The 23,377-nt window shown below is 34.4% G+C and overlaps 2 protein-coding genes and 1 pseudogene across 2 annotated transcripts; all 3 read left to right on the top strand.

Annotated features, from left to right (window-relative positions):
• The first annotated feature begins 2,761 nt into the window (after nucleotides 1-2,761).
• LOC132611715 (uncharacterized) lies at nucleotides 2,762-7,909 on the top strand. Its single transcript, XM_060326099.1, has 2 exons — nucleotides 2,762-4,054; nucleotides 7,790-7,909. The coding sequence occupies exons 1-2, from the start codon at nucleotides 2,762-2,764 to the stop codon at nucleotides 7,907-7,909; spliced, it is 1,413 nt and encodes a 470-aa protein (XP_060182082.1).
• Nucleotides 7,910-8,810: 901 nt separating this feature from the next.
• On the top strand, nucleotides 8,811-14,791 carry LOC132611714 (uncharacterized). Its single transcript, XM_060326098.1, has 3 exons — nucleotides 8,811-10,200; nucleotides 10,318-11,642; nucleotides 14,561-14,791. Exons 1-3 carry the CDS (start codon nucleotides 8,811-8,813, stop codon nucleotides 14,789-14,791), a joined length of 2,946 nt encoding a protein of 981 aa, XP_060182081.1.
• Nucleotides 14,792-22,654: 7,863 nt separating this feature from the next.
• LOC132611713 (nuclear transcription factor Y subunit B-5-like) lies at nucleotides 22,655-23,052 on the top strand (annotated as a pseudogene).
• Nucleotides 23,053-23,377: the final 325 nt, after the last annotated feature.

Below are 23,377 nucleotides of genomic sequence, written 5' to 3'. Positions count from 1 at the left end.
TTACTTCTTTTCTTTAAAGAACTATTCTAGACTTCTAGTATGTGAAAATATTCTCTGTTAGTGATTATTGTATCATCTCATTTTTATGGTTTTGGAAAATTGTTTTGAACTAGTAACCTTCTGATTCTTGTGTGCTGGTTGCACTTTTGGCTAGTTGATCATGGTTCTTGATTGAGGAACACATTTTTTTTTTTTTTGTGTGTGTGTAACATTCAACCCCGATTAGGTTCTTGCATTGATTACCAAAAAATTACAAAAGGATTTGAGCTGCAGATATTCTGATTTGAGCTAAATGGGTTGGGGTGGTGAGGTGGCATGACACGTGGTGTCCACTTCACCGAGTTGTCAGTGCCACGTCAGACATAGTGTCCACCTTAAACAGTTTTAAGGGAAGAAGGGTATATTTGGACCCAAAGTATAACGGCGGGGGTATATTCGAACCCAAAATATAACGAGAGGTACATTTTGCCCTTTTCTGATAGTACAAGGTATATTTGGCCTTTTCCGAAGAAATTGTACACTTATTAATAGTTATGACTATAAAGTATCACCAATATATAGCAAGGATAGAGGTATAATAGTTCACCTACTAAGGATGAATAAGAAGACCAAACCTTAATTCCATAACCAGGAATTGATAAAGTTCTTGATCTTCTCCAACTCTCTATTTGCAAGTTGCTTCGTGCGAAATATTGACCAACCACATCTCAAGAGGTAGCATAATGCTAATAAAATCGCCATCTAGTATTGTCAAATAGTGTTTAGAAAATATCTTAATTGATCTAATATACATCATAATATTGAATACTAATATATTATTAATCTATAATAAAAGAAAAATATATATACATCTGATGAAGTGGCATGCGAAAAACTTGGGGAAATTCTCTCTCTAGACAAAATACTCCCAACGACTCTTTTACCCACTGCTACACCTCGATGACACCGCCGGCAGGCCAGCCGGCGACGGTGCCTCCAGATTTACACTCCAATCCGTCCTCTTCCACTAACCCTGGCAAAGGATCTTACGCTTCCTCAGTAGCCACTGCTCCTAAACCTCCCCCTCAAATCCCAAAGGTTTTCTCCAAAATCTCGGTCTTTAATGGAAAACCTGCGGTATTTTTCAACGCTTCTGATTATTATGGATCGATGTCAAATAAATGTAGACTTACCCTCGTCGGAAAATTCTCCTCCGGCAGACCAAAGCTTGATAAAATCCGGTCTGATTTCAAGGCGAAATTCAACATTAAAGGTCAGGTAACAATAGGGCTCTTCGATTATCGACATGTCTTTATTGATTTCACTTGTAAAGAGGACTGTACTGATATATATTTCAAAAGGATGATGAATATTGGGGGTTTCTTAATGTGAATTTTTAAATGGACACCATATTTTAAACCGGAGGAGGAAACCCCACTAGCTCCGATTTGGGCACTCCTTCCCCAATTACCCTGGCATATGCATGAATTTAGCTATTTAGAGCAGGTCCTTAGTACTATTGGTACTCCTCTTCAAATCGATCAAGCTACTACGAATAGAACCAGACCCCACCTTGCTAAAATCAAGGTCGAAGTGGATCTGAGGAGACCTCTCCCTCCCTCGGTTTGGGTTGGTTTATTAGATGATGAAGGCAAACCTATAGGGGGATATGATCAGCAAGTTGAATATGAAGGAATCCCGGATTATTGTCTCCAATGTAAACATCAGGGTCATTCTATCCACAATTGCACTCATATTGACAACAACAAAGGTAAGGGAAAGGAGAAAGTGAATGATTCTAACAAGATGCAGGGGCATCAGGAGAAGGTCCAAAATGTTAAAGAGACTATCCCTAACCAGCAAAAGCCCCGGGAGGATCCCCAAAAATCCAAAAAGCAAATCTCTACATCTAAGGATAACGAGGCTGCTACCAAAAATCCTAACCAAAAAACAAAGACCAACCAACCAAGAAAAAATGTGAAACAAGTTTTTATAGCTACCAAGGGTGGTAATTCTGTTAAGGAAGATAGGGAGGAGATCAACAAGGTTCAAGGCAATATTATCAGTTCTGATAATAATCGCTCAGACAACTTTCCGAATGACATTACCAAAGATGCTCTGATTGAGATAACCTGCAAAGATATGGAAGATTCTACTTCCAATAGAAAAGTAGTAAAAGTAGCTGAAGGTGTGAATCAGACGAAAGAAGTTAATGTGGCCACTAGTGATCCAACAAACTCCTCTCCTACCATTGTCGAAGACTCCGAACAATTTCAAAATGGCACAGATGCTGACAGTTTTAAAGAGGTAGTGCCAAAAAGGGGTTTTTGCAGGGAAATTCAACAAGGAGACAGCTTAAAGGGGGGCACCATCACCATCAATTTAGGAAATTCATTCGAAGCTCTACAACCTGAATTTCCTATTGATCCTGGTGAGTCCTCTGATGATGGAAAAAATAACCTTGAGACTGAGAATAATGAGTTTGAAAAAGATGCTACTGATATGATCTCGGAATGCTCCAACTCAGAGGAGGAATATATTGATGCAAAATCTGATGATGAAAATGCAAGAAGGACCATGTTTAATTTCAATGATCAACAGAAAGACGATTACTTATCTTCTATGGCTGGTAATCTCTCTCCTAGAGGGTCTAAGAGTCAAGAAACCTTGAAAGGGAACTTCTCCCCTATCAAAACCAGAGCCCAACGGCTTTTTAAACCTCAACCCCCTATTGTTTCTTATGATTAGTATCCTATCATGGAACATAAGGGGAGTAAGAACTATGGGTGCTCTTGAGAGGCTAAAGACTCTCAAAGCTAATTATAAACTGTCTATTATTATATTGCTAGAACCTGTTTTGCAAGATCCTCCTCAAATTGGTCTTGCGGACAGTGTCAAAAGACAACTGGGTATGGATCATTGCTACTGCAATATGAATAACAAGATATGGATCTTATGGAGTAATAGTTATGAGATTGTGATTATTGATGACTGTGATCAAATTGTTTCTGCTAGCGTTAGAGGTCTCAATAATAATGAGCTGGCTTTTTTATCTGCTGTCTATGCTAAATGCGATAGTAATCTCAGACAAGAACTATGGGAATCTATTGAAAGTTTCTCTTCAGATTTAAATGCTCCATGGGCTGTTTTAGGGGATTTTAACGTGATTGTCGAAGCTGATGAAAAAAAAGGGGGAAGACCCTTCAATATTTCTGAGAGCTTTGATTTTCTTAATTGTATGGAGGATTCGGGTCTTCAAGATGCAGGCTTTCTAGGATCATCCTACACTTGGTGTGATAACAGAGGGCAGAATGCCATTTGGAAGAGACTAGACAGAGTCCTGATCAACGCAGAGTGGACTTCTTCTTTTGATTTTACTACAGTTAATCATCTTCCAAGCACTGGTTCTGATCATGCTCCTTTGTTGGTAAACTGTCAAAAAGAAGATGGCAATCCTATTAAGTTCTTCAAATTTCTCAATCTTTGGGTTGATCATTCAGATTTTCTTAATGTTGTCCAACAAGCTTGGGAGGAGAACATTTATGGAAATCCTCTATGGATCCTTCATCAGAAATTGAAAAGAACTTCCAAGGTGTTGAGTGTTTGGTCAAGGGCTACTTTTGGAGACATCTATGAGGAAGTGACCAAGATGGAGAGCAAAATTGCTGATCTAGAAAATAACCTTCTAGTTGATAACTCTCCTAAAAATGGAACTCTTCTTAATCATGCCAATGCTGAATACATAATTGCTCTTAAAAGAAGGGATTCTTTGCTGAAACAAAAGGCTAGAATCAAGTGGCTAGCTGAGGGTGATGTTAACTCTGCCTTCTTCCACAACACCATCAAGGGAAGAAGAAGGAGACTCAGTATACACCAGATAAAAAATAGAGATGGTGATTGGATTTTTGGTAATCAGGACATTGCTAATGCAGGCATTCAACATTTCCAAGAGCTATTCAGTTCTTCAGAAGGAGACCCAGATCATCCTATTTTGGATCTCATATCTCCCATAGTTACTAATCAAGATAACATTGAGCTCAACTCCATACCTACTATCCAACAGATAAAGGAAGCAGTTGTTATACCCCATTTTAATCGGGTTAGAGCGGAGTACAACATATTGGAGATTCCTATATTGCTTTGTTTTAAGGAGTCGCCACCTAATTGATTTTACGGTGAATTAGGACACCTAGATATTAACTAAGGTAAAGCTAAAGCTAAACCTCTGTTAATGGTCTGCTTAACCAGTGTGATTCTAGGTAAGGGTTCTATATTATCCTAAAGGGAGGGGGTTAGGCATCCTTTAGAATCCGTTAACTTACGGTTATCCGACCAAACTTAGGTTAATTAATCAATGTTGGGTATAATATTTAAATTTTAAGAAAATAGCTTGTGCAAACAAGACTTGTGAAAACATAACAATTGGTGCAAAAGAAGATTTTAAATGTCATTTTATAAAGAAAAAGGACTTCAAATAATAATGCTGTTAAAATGGGATTAGTAATTCGCGTAAGAGGAGATTTTAGAATGCTATTTGAAAAAAAGGTTTATGAATGTTGCTAAGGTTCTTGAAATAAAATGCTAATAAAAACCTATAGGAAAGAATATAATAATTTGTATAAAAGGAGACTAAAAATTTATAAATATTATTAAGGCTTTAAATAAAAGTGCTATTTAGAATGAAATTTGTAGAAAATATAATAATTCGCATAAAAAAAAGAAGAAACTGCAAATGCCATTTGAAAATAAACTTATAAATGTTGGAAAGATTTTTAAATGATGATGCTATTAAAAATAAAATTCGCATGAAATGTATAGGCAAAAGAAAGTGCGGGTTTGCGTAATGCTTTAACAAACATTTGAAACAAATTGAAACGATGATGTATTGATTGACTTTGCGTTTTAGAAGTACAAAATATTCTTTAATTCCTATTTGCATGTTAGTGATATTTCAAAAATTCCCAATAAAATATGAATCCTTTGACTCAAGATATGAAATTAGGCTGTTTGCAAATCAGTTATTTTAAATAAGATAAATATTAGATGCTTATAAATAATTTTGACATAAAAGAGAAGAATAGATTTATGGGATTGATCATTAGTCTTTTATCTAACTACCCCTTACTAAACTATCCCTACTAATTTCCAATAATTCACCAAAAGCTAAGGGAGAAAAACGAAATGAGAACAAGTGTTAGTCAAATAATATACAAATTAAGGCATAAAATAAGGCAGAGGTATAAAAATCAAATGGGCAGCCCATTTGGGCCGCTGATCTGCTGCTATTGGGATTTTGCCCCAGTTTTACTGTTGCAGTTGCTGCTACTGTTCCAATTCATTGGGCTTCGGCCCAGTAATTTCATCGTAGGGGGGGGGGGGGGGAGGCCACGGCCTGTTGCTGCTGTGTGGATTGGACTCGAGAAAAGAGTAATGTTTCGTTGGGCTTTAGCCCAACATTGAATGCGGAAGAAGACGAGTCCGAGGGGACTCGTATGCGATGGTCATGCATAAAATAAATGGAAGAAAAGGGATTAGTGTATAACCAATAAATAAAGCCATATATAATGCAAGATTCAAAACAAACAGTTCAGCAACTTGTGTGAATACTATGTATATCCAGGTATATTTCATATATACACATTCGTACACAATACACTTGCAACACACGGATTCTCAATCTTTTTTTTTTAATAGCCAATCGCACAAAATTAAGCAAAGATGAATACGTTAAGTTCATATATGATGGAACCAGCAAATTGACATTTCAAGCAGCCTTAATCAATACAAGCGACTTCGATATATCTAAATAACTGTCAGTCGCATATAGCCTGTGAAAACGCCTAAATCAGTATTTCAGTAAATATAGAGACAACAACATTTTATACCATAAATATAGAGACAACAGTTACAGATGGACTAGGTTCCTAATTCAGATCAGATTTAGTTAATCTATGCTTGGTAAAATAATACACAGAGCTGAGAGATAGTTATATTTCACCCGATAGATCTAAATTAAGATAGAGGGGCAGAAGTACTCTAAACATTACTGGGCAAAATAAAATCAGCGAAAGAAGAGCAGAATCCAAAGAACATGAGGATCATTTAGCCTATACATGACATCCATGAAACTAGCAATTAAACAAACTGCATCGAAGTGACAGTGAGTAAAAGAAGGCAATCCCTGGGGCCTTTGAAAATGTTTCCATGAATACAACAATGAATCTTTAAGGCTCATGCTTATGATCACAATGTCTATTTCAAGAGGTTAAGCAAATCAGACCAGATTTCACCCTTTTAAGGTAACAACAAACCAAATTTCAATCATCTTTACCACAAATTATCATTCTTATCATAATGCAAGACCAACAGAAGTTCAAACCTTTGTACTTAGAACATGCTTGCATAGACACAAGGTTTTTAACAGCAAGTTCCAAACTAGGCAAATTAGGGTTCAAATACCTATATAGCTAATTAAAATTCCAGTTTAAATCTTCAACATGATCATGTCAAGCTATTTAATGAATGTCAGACACCAAATACAACACAATAGGAGTACTGCCAGCTCCATAATAGCCTAGAACAAGGTATTAACATGAGCATGCATTTGGAAAGAATAAACAGGTCATTTTTTAATGGCAATATCATCTGTAAGCTAATGTGGATTTTCTGCAAGAAAACAGAGATGGCATGTTTCAAATCAAAACTTGACATTACCAGTTTAAGATTTTCTCTTTCAACCTCTCAAGAGAAATACTGAAAATGATTCAAGGTTTCTAAACTTTCTTCCAGAAAACAGCATTCGAAATTCAAAGAAAAAAAGAAACAAGTTGGAGTTCTTATTTTGGAAGAACAAATATAAATTAGCTTTAGATTAAAGCAGCCTCATACTAAACTTGTATATAACTTATCATCAAGTCTTAATATACAACAAATTTAAGCTCCTTAAGAATTAACATCATATGGAATAATCATTCTATATCGATCTACAACCAGACATACACATGCTTAACTATGACTTTATGCTATCAAATACCAAACAGCTATTTAGGAATCATGTAAATCATCAAAAACAGGCTACATAAGTATTTTCGATAATCCTGATCAAACCAGATTTCAAGCTAACACAATATAATCAAAACCAGTCATTTACACAAGTAAACGAATTTCTAATGGACAGGGTGATAAATGCAGGAGCAGAAACAGCATACCCTTCTATATTTTATATGAGTTCACACAATTCCAACAAAAGCCATACACAAATTGATTCTAGCTCATTAACTTAACTAACATGCAGATTCAAGTGATTCAAGACCAAACTCATACTTAACAAAATTTAAAACTGATAACGTCTAACCCATGTCACATAACAATTTAAATAAAAACTTAAACCATACTTAACCATAAAACATATTAATCTAACAAAAGAAAAACCAAACTACTAATGACGAAAGAAATCGAATGATAAAAATGTAGAATAAATGAAAGGGGTTTACTGACCTTTCGCAGGTGCAGCGAAATGGGTACAGGGCTTCCAATCTACACTCGAAACATTTCAGACTTGACGTTGCGAAATTAACTCAAATTCTGGATTTGTGTCTTCTCGGATCCGCGAAAATAGAACAAAAAAAAAGAAAGGCGATTTGGACTCGGATTCGGTATCAAGATGAGATTGCTACTGCTGAGAAAAAAATGATTTTTAGGGGGGTTTTGGTTCAAGATCTGGTATATTTTTTAGGAGGTTTTTCAGGCTTTCGATAATTTCTCCCCGATGATTCTTTTTCTTTTTCCCTTCCGTTTTCTCTTTTTATAGGTTTTTTGTTTCTTTTTTTGTGCTGAGGAAAGAGGGAAGGAGGAGCGGGAGAGAGAGAGGAACGAGGGAACAGGTGTGGGGGACAAGCGGGGAACAGGGCGTAGTGGGGGAGGCGGCTAGGGTTTGTCGCGGGAGAGGAGGAGGGAGAAGGGAAGGGAGAGAGGAAGAGCGGCGGAGAGGAGGGAAAGAAAAGGAAAAGGATGAAGGGGAAACCCTAAAAAGGGTTTCCCTCATTTTTGAGCGGAAATGGGCCGGACCCAGTCCATTTGTGGACTGGGTCAAATTTTGGACTGAGTATTGAAAGAATGGGCTAGAATTAAAAACATAGACTGGTCTAAAAATTGAGATAAAAGATATGGGCTAGTCCAAAAATATTAGGAGCTAATCGGACTTTGATTTGGGGTCCGGTAAGTCAAAATACGGACTGAGTGCAAGAAATAGTTTGGCTTCTAAATTTGAATAAAAGACCCATTTTAATTAGTAATATACTGAGTATGACAAAATATTACCTAATACAAAATGTGTAATTATTAGGACTCGGGTAATAAAATTATATGATGCTATAATAGCCGTGCAATATCATTTTAACAATAAATAAACGCTGTCATTTAATTGTGCGAAATAAAAATGCGATATGTGTGCAGAACTTGGTAAAAAATGCTGAAACGTAAAAATTATAATAATACTAATAATAAAATGAAAGTAACGAATAGCGGTGACAATAATGCTAATAATAATAATTAGTAGTAATAATAATGATAATAATAATAATAATAATAATAAATTAATAATAATAATAATAATAATAATAATAATAAATTAATAATAATAATGATAATGATAATAACGGTAGTAGTGACGGCAGTAAAGATAATGACAGGATAATGAAATGTTGGTATAAATAAAGCTAATAATTATAGTAAAACATAAACATATATTTTTTTTAATTTTCCAAAATATTAGAAGCGTAAATAGGTATTTCGGAGGAGAGGCGGGACAAAATTGGGTGTCAACAGCAGTTATGTCCATTGATCCTGACAGCTCTCCAGGTCCTGATGGACTGAATGGAAAGTTTTTCCAAGCTACTTGGGAGATAATTTCTAATGACCTGGTGAATCCTATTCAAAGCTTCTTTAGTGGAGGTGTTTTTTTGCCTAAATTCTTTTCACACACTTGCCTTGTCATGATTCCAAAGGTTGAGCACTCTCAACAGTTCTCAGATCTCAGACCTATCAGTCTGTGCAATGTGACTAGCAAAATCATATCCAAGATTATTAACTCCAAAATGGGTCCTCTTCTTCCTAAACTCATTTCCCCCAACCAAAGTGGCTTCATCAAAGGCAAAATGATCTCAGAAAACATCCTTCTGGCTCAAGAGATCCTCAATGATATGGGAAAGCCCAATAAGGGAGGCAATATGGTTATCAAATTAGATATGGCCAAGGCGTATGATAAAGTCTCGTGGCCTTATCTCTATGCTGTCATGAAAAGATTGGGCTTCAATGATCATTGGGTTAATCTGATTCTTAAATTTATTTCTAATAACTGGTATTCCTTAGTGCTCAATGGAGGGAGGTTTGGTTTCTTTAAATCTGAAAATGGTCTCAGACAGGGAGATCTCATTTCCCCTTCTCTTTTTGTTATAAGTGCTGAACCTCTTTCTATATTACTTAACAAACTTCATGATGACCCCAACTTTAGAAATTTTTATATGAATAAAAGAGGGCCTAATATTAACCATCTTTGTTTTGCAGATGATGTTATCTTGTTCACCAGTGGAAACAGAAAATCCTTGAAAAGGATTATGAGAACCCTGGAATCTTATGAAGCTGCTTCTGGACAACAAATTAACAAGCATAAAAGTACTATTATTCTCCATTCCAAGGCTAGCTCAAGAAGAGTTGACAGGGCATCCAGGATTACTGGAATGAAGAAGGAATCCTTACCTTTCAAATATCTTAGCTGTCCTCTGTATACCGGTAGAAAAAGAATCTCTTACTACACTGAAATGATCCATAAGATCCTCACCAGAATTAGAGGATGGAATTACAAGCTTCTTTCCCCAGGAGGCAAAAGCACTCTTATCAAGCATGTGCTCCAAGCAATGCCGTCTCATCTTCTGGCTGTCCTGCAACCTCCTAAAGGTGTTTTTAAGATAATTGAACTGGAGCTAAATAGGTTCTTTTGGAGTGATACCGATGGTGCCAAAAGATATCACTGGTCTTCTTGGGACAATATGGCTTTCCCTTTTACCGAAGGGGGCACTAATTTCAGGAGCTTGGGAGATGTTAGTAAGGCCTTCACTGCTAAACAATGGTGGAGATTTAGAACTGTGGAATCTCTATGGTCCATATTCCTGAATGCCAAATATAGCCACAAATCTCACCCTGTGAAAGTTAAATGGAGGGCTGGTTAATCTCACAGCTGGAAAGCTATATGTACAATTAAAGATAAAGTGGAGGATAAATTACATTGGTCAGTTGGCAAGGGTCTGATCTCTTTCTGGTTTGATAACTGGACCTTTCTAGGTCCTTTATATAAACTTATTCTCCCTGATTTCAGCCCCAAAAATATATGTCTAAAGGACATTCTTGTTGATGGTGTTTGGCATTGGGACCTCTGTCCAGGGGTTCATGATCAAGTCAAGATCTTTATTCAGAATATGGACATTATTATCCAAGATTTTAATGACAAACCAATCTGGAAATTGTCCAATAATGGTTCCTTCTCAGTGGGGAGTGCTTGGAACCTATTGAGACATTCTAGAGCTGAGAATTCTTTTATCAGTAAGGTTTGGCATAAAGCCTTACCTTTCAAGATGTCCTTTGTTTCTTGGAGGATCCTTCTTAGGAAGATTTCAACAGATGACAACATCCAAAAATTTGACATCAGGAGCAATCTTAAATGCCATTGTTGCAGAATCCCTGTACCTGAATCCACTCAACACTTATTTGTTAATGGCACGTTAGCCCTTGCTGCTTGGAAACACTTCGGATCATTAATGGGTATTTCAGGTATTTTCAGAACCTTACAGGAAGCCTTTAATTCTTGGTGGTCTGTAGTTCCCAATAATCCTATCTCGGTTCTCCTAATTAGGATTTGTCCTATTGTCGTGGTTTGGGAACTGTGGAGAACCAGGTGTAGTAGTAGATTTGGAAAGAAAAAATATTTCCTTCCCAAACTACTTCATCAGATAGGTCAAACCATTCTTATGATTATTAGATTACAATTCTTAAATTTCAAATATGATTTATCTTGGGAAGAACTAATCCAACTTCTAGACAAGAAGATAGTGTTTAAGTTTTGCAGGATAGTCTACTGGAACAAACCAGCCTCTAACTTCTTCAAGCTAAACAGTGATGGGACCCTGAGAAATGAATCATGTGGGGGAGGAGGAGTCATCAGAGACGCACAAGGGAAAATGATAATGGCTTACTCCATTCACTTTAATAATGGAACTAGCAACAACGCTGAAGCAAAGGCTCTTTTATTTGGAATTCAATGGTGCATTCAGCACAACATCACCAACATTGAGCTGGAAACAGATTCCATCCTTTTACTTTCTTGGGTTAAGCAAATTTTCAAGATTCCTTGGCAGATTGAGGGAACCATCAGGGACATTAGAAGGCATCTGGAGGGTGCAACATGGTCTATCCAACACTGCTATCGTGAAGCTAATAAGGTATCCGATTTGCTAGCTGCAATGAGCCACAACCACCGAGGCATCAAAATATTCTCCTATTTCGAAGATCTTTCTACTCAAATTAGAGGACATATCAACTTGGATATGTGTGGAACTCCTAATTTCAGGATTAGGAACAAAAAATTCAAAGATATCACTTTTAATGATGTGGTACCTGATGTATAGTCTAACCTCAAGCTTTTGGGAGCTAAACTGGGAACATGAGATTCACTCCCTCACCATCTCTATAGTGACCTATGGTCCTAATTTTTATAAATCTTTTAATTTTAGACCGTGGAGAACAAGGATAGAAGCAATGGGTATGCCCAAAGCTTTAGAAACTTATACTGAGGTTAGGCACTTCATACCTCGGGTGCATGTATTCTCCTTTTGGTTATTAATATACAAGGTAGGGGTGAAGCCTAACCCCCCACCATGAAGGTGGCTTTAAATTAAAAAAAAAAACATACAAATCATCTTTTATGTGCGCAGGATAAGGCGACATAACGAATTCTCATGAGCCGCTTCTATAATTACCTCCATTCTGCATGTCTGCAACCATGTAGCTAATCAATAGGAAAAGATGTACATTGTAATCATCTCTGAACCCTTGTACTCCAAAAAAATATACAACGTCCATATTTTAAACTTCTAAACGCTAACGACTTTAAGGAACAATAAAGTCAAACCATATAAAATTGAAAGATATCAGCATTTTAAGAAATAACGAAATAAAAAGAGAGCAAAGCAAATCATGTTAAAAGCCATATCAAAAAAAAGTATATCATGTTAAAAAGCTTAACTTTTGTTTGCAAATAGAAACAAAATAAACATATTAAAAAAGAGAAGTTATTGACATGCTTATGACCAACTAAATATGAGTTAATATCTCAGATGGTTACTCAACTATGGGCAGTTCTCTTAGAAAGTCATTCGATTTTATTGTATACCTACAAAATTACGCAACCAATTTAGGTGATTTTTTCCTCGAATTTTGTACACGGAATTTTATTTTAAGCCAGATTTTTAAGAAATAAAAGCTACCCATTTTAACCATTTTAGTACTTGCCCCACTTGACACAACCTGCTAATATTTTATAGGTCAAAATTATATTTAGCAAGACCCTTTGTTGTACCCTCATTCTCTACCAAATCATCCTCTCTTTCACAAAATTAATTTTCAGTTCTTTTGGTTAGATTTTTTGGGTATTTCGTCTGGTTTCATGTTTTCTTTTCTAAGTTCAAAAGAACCTATTATTTATTTGTTTTTTCAGAAAAAGTTTGTCCAAGCGGCAAAAGTATGAATTAATTTCTAAGAACTTAAAGGCAGAACATTTTTTGTAATTTGCATGAATCAGTTTGAAACTCAAAAGAAGCACAAACCAAAATGGTCCAAAAGAACCTATTCCAATTCAGTAATCGGTTTTCCAATCTACAAACCAAAAGACGAACAAACCGAGCTTGATTAACCTATTCCATTTTCTTGGCATATAGTTTATCATCGTCATCATGAGTAAAACACATGGTTGCCAGTTGCCACATTAGATATTTTGTTGATTAAACGAAAATTTCGTTGAGTAAGAGGATTGGGCAGTGTTAGATGTTAATTAGATTGTAACTGGGACTCCACTTTATCAGTAAAGTGTAGGTACCCTGCGACAATTTGTAAATTTCCAAAAAAAAAAAAAAAAAAAAGCTAAATCGTCCTTTATACCCTTCAATTTTAAATGATCTCCACCAATAGAACTATGAAGCAAACTAAGTCCACACATACATAAATTTGTATATGAGTCAAATTAGGTGTTCAACCTTTCACTTAACTTTTTTTTGTATTGACAACAGCTTTGAGTCAACCTTTTATTTTGAATTAGATTAGCACGTTTTTCTATTTAGTATACAAATAATGTAGCTCTTTGGATAACAACTTTTTAATTGACAAACCTCTAATTGCTAGCTGTAACTTTCCTCTTTGAATCAATGCAATAGTAATATAGTATAGGCAAACTATAGACAGTATATGAGATCCTTATATATTTCTATTCAAACAATACAAAATTTTAATGAATGAATGCAAAAATTGAAACACAAAATATATGATGAACTTAAATGCGTTACCTGAATGTGCAGCAAGCTAAGTGTCTTGGTTATTAGTTGCTTGATTCCTAATAGCAACTAATTGCTCAATGGGCTAACTGCATCTCTTTGCTCAATGGCATCTACTGTTACAAATTTGAAAGGACTTTAAAACTTTTGTGAGTGTTGGAAGTTGGCCGTAGATAGGGAGACAACATTGACGCTCAAGAGTAAATTTAGACGGATAAACCGATCGACAAAACTTAATAATACTCCTAAATCTAAAAGGATATACCTTATACGTATAAATAATTTAGTAGTCCTAAATATAAATACAGTTGAAAGCGAACAAACTTTCCTGCTAAAAAGAATATACGCATTAAATGACTATTCCTAAATAGTAGGTAAGTTATTAAATGACTATTCCTAAATATTAGGGAAATTACATTTATTTAATATTTAAGAAGATAGTAAAAGACAATTTTGTCCACTGTAATTTTTTTTAATGAAATGTAAAAAATTCAATCAATATTTTTAAGATCGTGCTTTTAATATAGTATATAGATAAGTACTCCCAATAACAAATATGACCTAACTTTGTACCACCTATACAAATTTGCTTGTCATTCTGTCTCCGCACTAATACTGAATACTTCTATATATGGTAAAATCTTTGATGATATCACAATAAAGGGGTAAAGATCCCCTCCAGTACAATTGCCTCCAGTAATATTCAATTCCATTACGTCGGTCATATCACCGGTAGTGAAGCCACTGCTTTCCACTTTCTCAGCCACTAATACAGTCACGGAGCTTCCTAAAATGTATTGTTATCACATATGTCAACTTTAACTGTTGCATCTCGATATGTACATTATGTATATATTTACAAAATCCATATTCCAAAGTCAGTTCAATCTCATATGGGATCAGAAGAAACAAAGTGGGTTTATCCTGAAAATTTCATAGAATTTTTTTTCTTTCAACTAGTTACGAATCACAGATGTGCAATCTAGGAAAAGAGAGGCATTGGGTTTATAGAGGGTCCTAATTCAAGCGAAGAAGAAGGGATTAAGGAGCAAGATTGGCTGTTGCCAATAGCTAATGTGGGGCGAATTATGAAGCAAATTCTCCCTCAAAACGCAAAATTTTCAAAAGAAGCCAAAGAAACAATGCAAGAATGTGTATCTGAGTTCATTAGACCGGAGAGGCGTCGGTTTAGAGACATTGAAGAGATATTTGCATAGGTTTAGAGAAATAGAAGGAGAAAAAGCTAATCAAAATAAGGCTACTGTTGGCAAGAACCTTGAAGAAAGTCAAGAACAATGAACATCGAAATTTCCAGGGAAGTTTTTATGGTCCTTAAGATTTGTCAAATGACAATCTTGATTAAGCTTAGATTTTCTCAACTCCTAATTTTTATTCTTAGAAAAGTTTTTACTAGTAATAATAAGAATTATTCTAGACTTCTAGACTGCAGTCATAGGTCTAGGCATCAATTATTTCATTTTCTTGTGTCGTTTCTATTTACGCTGGTATCAATCAAGAAAAGGACTGCCCTACAGATGCAATTATTGTAAGTACGTAGTAATATTTGCTGAAACAAAAATTTTTTTTTTATCCCTAATGAAAAGGTAATGAAAACTTACAGGCTACAGCATATGGAGATAACGCATCTACAGCCAGAAGTTTTTAAGTGGTCGAGGGCCAAAAGAAAAAATGTTACAAACATCCTTGCTGATTTTTTATTTTTGTTTGGATAAAAAATGGTGAGAAATAAGCCTATTAAGCAAATTAATTAAGAATTTATTGATAATCATTCAAGCAAAATCAAACGGAGAAGTTTGTTGGGAATGCAAAAAGATCTCATAAATTCCCACGTATACCGTACACTATTACTCCTTCTGTTTAACTTTTACTTGTTCAGTATTCTAAAAATAAAAATTAGAATTTCACTTTTACTTGTCACTTTAGTATATCAAGAGAAGACAATTTCTTTTTTCCTGTGTTTACCCATGGTATTAAATACTCACTTTCAATCATTCTTCAAATCCAATAAAAATATGCACCAATTAATATGGGTACATTGGTAAATTATGCACTTCATTTATTATTTCTTAAGGCGTGTGCAAAATCAAAAGTGAACAAGTACAAGTGAAAGGAGGAAGTAGAAGTGCATTTAATTTGTGTATTCATAATTTCATGAGTAGTGGAAGAGATTCAATTGGATTATTAAATGAAATACTTTAGATTCAACTGGATTATTAAATGAAATACTTTTACATTTTTGTAATTAATATTGTAGGAGCAATTTATTTTTGAAGGATGTGATAATACCATTCAACTTTTGAGGGGCATTTTCGTATATTAATTTTGTACGTTGGAGCTTCTCACTTTTAATATAGTATGATATGATATGATTTACGCTTGGTGTCTTTTCAGAGGATGTTCATTTAATTTTTATCCCTGTTAACACTGCTAACTTTGTTAACATAACTGTATCAAATTTAGATTCTCGCCAGAATTCCTTCTCCGCGTTCCTCTGTCTTTATCATCTTCATACGTACTTTAGAAAATTGAATACTTATTACTACTTATTTGTGGCTATTTTGATTGTTTTGGTTGAAGAAATATGAAAAATATTATTGCTGGATTTTATTAGCTTATTTATTGAAGAAAACAAAGTAAGTCTATTGATTTTTGAAGAGTTAAATTTAATAATTGGAAATTGTTGGGATTGGTATTAGAAGGATCAATATCAAACTTGGACTCATTTAAAGTTGATTTGGATCAATTCCGAAGAAAAAACGAGTTGATGAATTTTTTACACAACAAAGTATAGTGATTGTCAGGAGTTTGACCACAAATCCTGACGGATTGCCATAATATCAGCCACAAATGCTGAAAAGCTCATGGCTATTCGTTTGGATTTGGTCAAAAATTCTAACGATTACCATAACTTGTTGTTAAAACAAGTTTTTCCTAATAATAAATAAAAATCCTGGCAAACAGCCAAAAGTTTGCTCTGATTATGACAAAGGTTATTGTGACACATTTTTCTTTTACGAGGTCAAATTCTAAAGGTAGTGTTGAAAGACCTTTTTTGTGCATATCACCTGACTTGGGAGTCAAATCCATCACTTAAGCCTCAATTTACGGTTGGATTTGTTTACAGTTTCTTGAATTAGGGGACATAAGGGGGAAACAAAAGGAGGACAGCCTGATATAGAAAACATTGTGTGTGGATCCGGAAAATGGCCAAACCTCAAGGTAACTAAATAAAATCAAAACATTGAGTAAAGGGTACGGAGGATCGTGGCGAAAGCATAAGCCCTTTTTCTCATTATTTAGCTAGAGAAAGGATTCGTGAAAGAGCGAATACCGGACATTGTTTTGAAAAGAGAAAATTAATCCCTTGAGGTACTGCCCTTTGTGTTGGAAGGAACAAAATAGAAGCATAAATCAAGTTAAGCATCTTTATAAAAAATAGTATATGATTTTGAATCTAGAAAATAAATAGTTTACCTGCCTCAACGGGTAAAAGTGATCTGATAATGCAAAATCGTCAATGTATATAAGTTATATATTCAACGGTCGCTCTTTGCTGAAAGCAAGGATGGTCGGTGATTGCATTCTTGGGCTCGATCCATAATAGAAAACAAGGAATTAGAACGATGGCTCATATATATACAGATACCTTATTACTCCTGAAGGAGACCAAAAGATACAAAGGTATAACAAATAATATGTGATTTCAACAATTAATTAAGCTACTAGGAAGCTCCTATAATAATATACTCATGTTATTCATGTGACCATCCGAAACAAAGCAAAAAATTCATTTCCATATCCTCGCATGTAGTGTCCCCGGGTTTATGGAATGGACAATATTATCGACAATTTTGAACTTCATTAATTGACAACGTTAAATTAAATGATTTTTGCAAAAGACTGGACTGACATTATATTATCTCCTACAAGGACCTACTAGGTAGTAGCTAGGTCATCCAACAACAGGACTCATACATATGTTCAAACGGATCTTTATAGGTGTTGTCTGGTAGTAAACTTACAAGCACAGGTGCATTATATATAGTTGGAACACAAATTTCAACATTTCAAGCATAGTTTAAGGCACATGGTTACTAAAGCTTGTACGAAGATTAAACATTAAAAGTAGGAAGGGATAGGGTAGGGGACCATTTGATCGGTAATTCAGTGCTTTTGAATAAAGGCTACCAATGTAATGTTGCTAATTTTCTTTCAAAAGAACCCTCTTTTAGCATTCTTTTTTAATTATATAAGTCCTCCCTATAACAAATTATGACCTAACTTTGTACCACCTATACAAATTTGCCTGTCATTCGGTCTCCGCAATAATATTGGATACTTTTATATATCGTAAAATCTTTGACAATATCACGCTATATTATAAACTTTTAACCAAATTAGCGTGATACAAACGAACTTGTGCTTACTAAAAAGGCTAGTAATACGTAGAACGAAAGGCAAACGTGTTTGTGTTTGAGATGATCGAGTTTTTAGGTTTCCCAAAATGGTTGATAAAATCAACATATTAGATAGAGGGACCTAATTAAAGCGAAGAAGGAAGGATTATGGAGCAAGATAGGTTGAACTACCACATCAAGAATATATTTTGTGACAGTTGAAGAAATAGTTTCATATCTTTAACTTCTTCAAATCTTATTGGCTATCAATCATAAGCCAAGCATCCTCACACTTTAAACATTTTAAGTGTTCTTTCCAAATAATACTAAATACTTGAAATCTTATTATGAAAGTCAGGACCTCTCAAGTGACATCTTTACACGAGGGAATATAACATTTCAAGTGACACCCTCTTACAAAAGAACACAATTTTTCTGATAAGACATATGGCCAACAATATCCAAATTTCAAATTAGTTGTTTCATCAACTAGTTGTCACCAAGACCGACCATATTATGAATTCATTCAAGGCCATGTCAATATATATCCACCTAAGGATTTTGTGGGAGTTGAAGAACCATACAATTTAAATGAATTTCTATCTCAAGTTCTTCAAATTATATTAAACATTGAATTCAATATTGACTTTAAATCATAAGTCAAACACCCCCCGCACTTTAAGTAGGCGTTTGGCCATAGAAACAAAAAACTTTTTCACTTTTTTGGAAATTTTGGAGTTGGAGTTGGAGTCAGCCATAGTTTTTGCAAATAGTTTTTTTTTTTTTTTGTTGTTGTTGTTGAAATGTACTTGAAAAATAAGTTTTTCTTATTTTTCAAATTCCAAATACAACTTCAATTTGAAGTTGTATTTGGAATTTTCATGGCCAAACACTAATTTTTGAAACAAGTGAAAAAAATTTCCGACAAAAAGTGAATAATTCTTATGGTCAAACGGGTCCTAAATATTTCAAATATTTTTTCCAAACTCCTATGCAAAGGAAATAATAAGTCATTTAAGTACCATCGTTCATATTGTCACCCAGGTCTCTCCCAAGAGAAACATATTAACTTTGGACATTTTCAAAAAGATTACCTGAATCATTTGTTTCTTGATTTTAGAAACAAATTGCCACAAATTGATAGCCTTACTTGTAGTATTAATACCATTGTTCTCTGTTTCATTAACCAGAAAGATTTTTTTTTTTTAAATCACAAGTATTAGTGTAAGTTTAAATCATGTTTAAACAACTTGAGAAATAACCTTCCTCATATTTCTATGCATGTAACTCATATTATATGCCAATTAATGTATTTCATTTGGCAAAAGGAGTAACAAATATAAGATCTTTAATATATGTTAATCCTAATTATAGCATGCACTTCTCATGATCATCATAAGTGGATCATCTACTCGAATATTATCAAAACAAATTTCATGAAAATCACAAGGGTAGAATGTTATAAATAAATAATAAATAGGGCTAAAGAAGTAAAACCTTCATTTATGTCACTTTTTCTTAATCCATTGCTTTGATGTGATCACCTTTTGCAAGATCAAAATCAATGTCAATTCTCAGAAGAAAAAACACCGTATGATTTTATGAAGCGGTAGATCCCTTTTCTATAGTACCGCTTCCTCACATGGAACTTGATGATTAGCTTCCTCCTTAATTTTTTGTTTAAATCATGCGTTGCCTTCAAACAACGTCAGTGCATTGTTTTAGTCATCATTGTCAAGAAGTTGTTGCCTTTTTTACCTGCATTTTTCCTTTTCTCCCTTCATTTGTTCTATTACCCCTCTGTTTTCACTGCACAGGGTTTCGTGATTTGGGAAATCAAATTTCCACTACCAAAGTATTTGACTGTGGCTCTAAATACGTTAGAAGAAACTTTTTTTTTTTTTAATACTTATGAGACCTTTGAAGATGAAGAGCATTATTGGCAGTGACAACCCAGGATTCAGTGATTTTGGGTGCTCATCTTAAAATCAACAAAAATATATTGCTCATTCTAGGATTCGAAATTGCTTACTCCATGGCTTAATCTAAAGCCTACAACCTTTTAACCGGAGCACTAAGATATTTTATTACCTCATGGGTGCTATTTATTAGTTTATAATAAAACTTCAATATTTTCTATATGTCTACGTAGAGTATCCTCCACGGTTAATGGGTGCTCGAGCATCAAAACTTAGCACATGGGTCCACCCCTATTTATTGGCCTTACAACTTCCGGGCGGCACTGCTAAAATCATCATCTACGTCCAAACTTAGGATTACTAGTGCCATGAATACATGCACTTTTTCTTAATTATGATTTCCAAAATGAATCTGATTTCCGTCAAACAGCCACCAACAACAGTCCCGATTTCTCTTTACCAACATCCGTAAATTTGAATGCAATATCTTCTTCATAATGAAATATCTCTTTATGATTATTAGAAAAATAGGTAAACATAATTGAAGAAGAAATGGCTTTAAGGCGTGAAGAATCGACTTTCCTTAAAGAGATATTGTCCGTATACATATTGAGGAAAATACAAGCAATTTCCTTCAGGATACAACAAAACACAGATTATTCATGCAGATTTTTCATAGTCACTCAATGAAGAAAGGTCTTATTTATAGAGTTAGAAAAGTAACTATTGTGAATAGGCATGACTTTTCACGAACAAACATGTTCATTTAAATTTCAGATTTTGAATAAAATCTAAAAATACCTAGATCTTAACATATAATGTCTTCAAACTCTTTTTGCCTTATGTTGTGGAACAATCCCACTTCATATATATACAAACTATCTAACATTTTGTGCCTTATTGGAGCTTGGCATAGATCTAACATCAAACTGCTGCTTCACTTTTTTTTTTTTTTCCTCTTCTTTTCATTCTGTTCTTTTCTGATTCCTTTTGGCTTAGCAGCTGCATTTTATTCCCTCGCTTTTACGAGTTTTATTCTCGGTTTAGCTCCATAATGTCCCCGAATCATCAGACAACACCCATTAGCGTAACAATCACAATACTAACTAAGTTGGACATTTTTTAATTCATAAACTCATCATAAAGAGCGGTAAAAGCGTTGGAAAAATGACATAAAATATATCAAATATGCCCACCATCATATATCCATGTTTGTGATATTATGCTACATTGTTAAAATCTTTAATACCAATTTACCTCAACCTGATCCGATAAATTATAGCTTGTGTATAATACGTTGTTTCCTTGAGTAAGGACTAATAATTTGTAAGACAATGTATGGTTATTCGGTTGGCTAGCAAAACCAAAAATACATCTGTTAAAGTAAAAGAAACAGGACCTAATTAATAAACCACGCTATTGACTAAATTCTAGCAGCTTTCCAGTATCATCCAATTTGGAAACAAGTCATTTTCACAATGACGGGTACAGTTTGATTCCTTACCTGTAATTAACTTAACGGAAAAGGGTCAAAATTACCCCTGAACTTTGAAAAATAGTTCATTCATACCCTTCATTATATTTTAGGGTCAATTATACCCTTACAGTTATACTATGGGGTCAATTATACCCTTCTGTCTAATTGTTGCCACGTGGCATCATTCCAGCCCTTCAAAATTATTTTACTCTCAAATAATATTTTACTCACTAAAATAACTCAATTTGATCCGAATTTTTTTTTTCAGCAAAAATAATACGGATAATTTTTATATTTTTTTCTGAAAAAATTATCCGTATTATTTTTGCTGAAAAAAAAAAATTCGGGTCGGATTGAGTTATTTTAGTGAGTAAAAAATTATTTGAGGGTAAAATAATTTTGAAAGGCTGGGATGATGCCACGTGGCAACAGTTAGACAGAAGGGTATAATTGACCCTATAGTATAACTATAAGGGTATAATTGGCCCTAAAGTATAACGAAGGGTATAGATAAACTATTTTTCAAAGTTTAGGGATAATTTTGGCCCTTTTCCGTTAACTTAATTCTGGAGCAATAATTGGTGTCCTATTTTCATTAATTTATACAACCTTGCCTGCCACATACATCAACTTTATCGTACGCTTCCACTAATTTATATTGTTTACCTTCTGAAATAAATCAAGATTCATATCCTCGTATGTGGTGTCCCAGAGTTTGTGGAGTGGAAAATGACAAATTCACACTTAATTTGACAACGTTAAAATTATGAAGTTTGCAAAAGACTGGATTAACACTATCTATTGCAAAGACCTATTCTAATTAGTAGGTCACCATCCAACAATCTAGGGTTTCAACTTAATTTCAACTCATGTTTTTTTTTCTCTATTCAACTTTCAACTATTGGATAGTATTAAACATTAACAAGTAGGAAGGTAGAGGGGAGGGGACCATTTGATTTTGATTCATAATTGATTAAAGCAAAGTGCTAATTTTAATAAAGGCTAATTATATATACTCCTATAACAAAATCTGATCTAACTTTGTACCACCTATACAAATTTACCTGTCATTTTAGCTCCACACTAGTACTAGATACTTTTATATATCGTAGAATCTTTAGCTATATCACACTACATTATAAATTTTTAATTACAAGTTAGCGTAATACAGACGAACTTGTGCTTATAATAAAGAGGCAAATAATACGCTGAGTGAAAAGTAAACGTGTCTGTGTTTGAGGGGATCGAGTTCCTAGGTTTCCCAAAATGGTTGATAACATCAACAATATATTAGGGTCAATTAACTCAAGTGGGGAAGGAGGGACTAAGGAGCAAGATAGGTTATTGCCAATAGCTAATGTGGGGAGTCTTATGAAGCAAATTCTTCCTCAAAACACCAAGATTTCGAAAGAGGCCAAAGAAACAATGCAAGAATGTGTATCTGAGTTCATTAGCTTTGTTACTGGAGAAGCATCGGATAAATGTCACAAGGAGAAACGCAAGACATTGAATGGAGATGATATTTATTGGGCTATGGAAGTTTAGGATTTGATGATTATGTTGTGCCTTTGAAGAGGTATTTGCATAGGTTTAGAGAATTAGAAGCAGAAAAAGCTAATCAAAAGAAGGCTACTGTTGGCAAGAACATTGAAGAAAGTCAATGAAGATCGAAATTTGGAAGTTTTATTTATGGTCCTTAAGATTTGTCAAATGACAATAATTCTAGCTTGGAACTTGGTTAAGCTTGGATTTTTAATCTTTTTTCTTAGAAAAAGTTTTTACTAGTAATAAGAATTATTCTGGACTTCTGGTATGTGAAAATAATCTCTGTAAGTGATTATTGTGTCATCTAATTTTTATGGTTATGGAATATTGTTTGAACGAGTAATAACATGTATTGTTGGTTTCACATTTGGATAGTTGGTCATGGTTCCAGATTCAGGAATACTTGTTTTTGCGTCTATATTAACCCCGGATTAGGTACTTGCA

Source organism: Lycium barbarum, chromosome 9 (assembly GCF_019175385.1).
Source record: "Lycium barbarum isolate Lr01 chromosome 9, ASM1917538v2, whole genome shotgun sequence".
Taxonomy (NCBI): Eukaryota; Viridiplantae; Streptophyta; class Magnoliopsida; order Solanales; family Solanaceae; genus Lycium; species Lycium barbarum.
The sequence above is the reverse complement of the archived record's forward strand: the minus strand, read 5'-3'. Positions and strand labels throughout refer to the sequence as shown.

Excerpts from the sequence above, each read along its gene's own strand:
- LOC132611715 (XM_060326099.1), top strand. The coding sequence starts at position 2,762 with ATGGGTGCTCTTGAGAGGCTAAAGACTCTCAAAGCTAATTATAAACTG. Across the intron at positions 4,055-7,789 it reads TCCAACAGATAAAGGAAGCA|GTTTTTTGTTTCTTTTTTTG; the intron begins GTTGTTATACCC and ends CTCTTTTTATAG.
- LOC132611714 (XM_060326098.1), top strand. The coding sequence starts at position 8,811 with ATGTCCATTGATCCTGACAGCTCTCCAGGTCCTGATGGACTGAATGGA. Across the intron at positions 10,201-10,317 it reads GAAAGTTAAATGGAGGGCTG|GTCCTTTATATAAACTTATT; the intron begins GTTAATCTCACA and ends GGACCTTTCTAG. Across the intron at positions 11,643-14,560 it reads ATATCACTTTTAATGATGTG|GAAAAGAGAGGCATTGGGTT; the intron begins GTACCTGATGTA and ends TGTGCAATCTAG.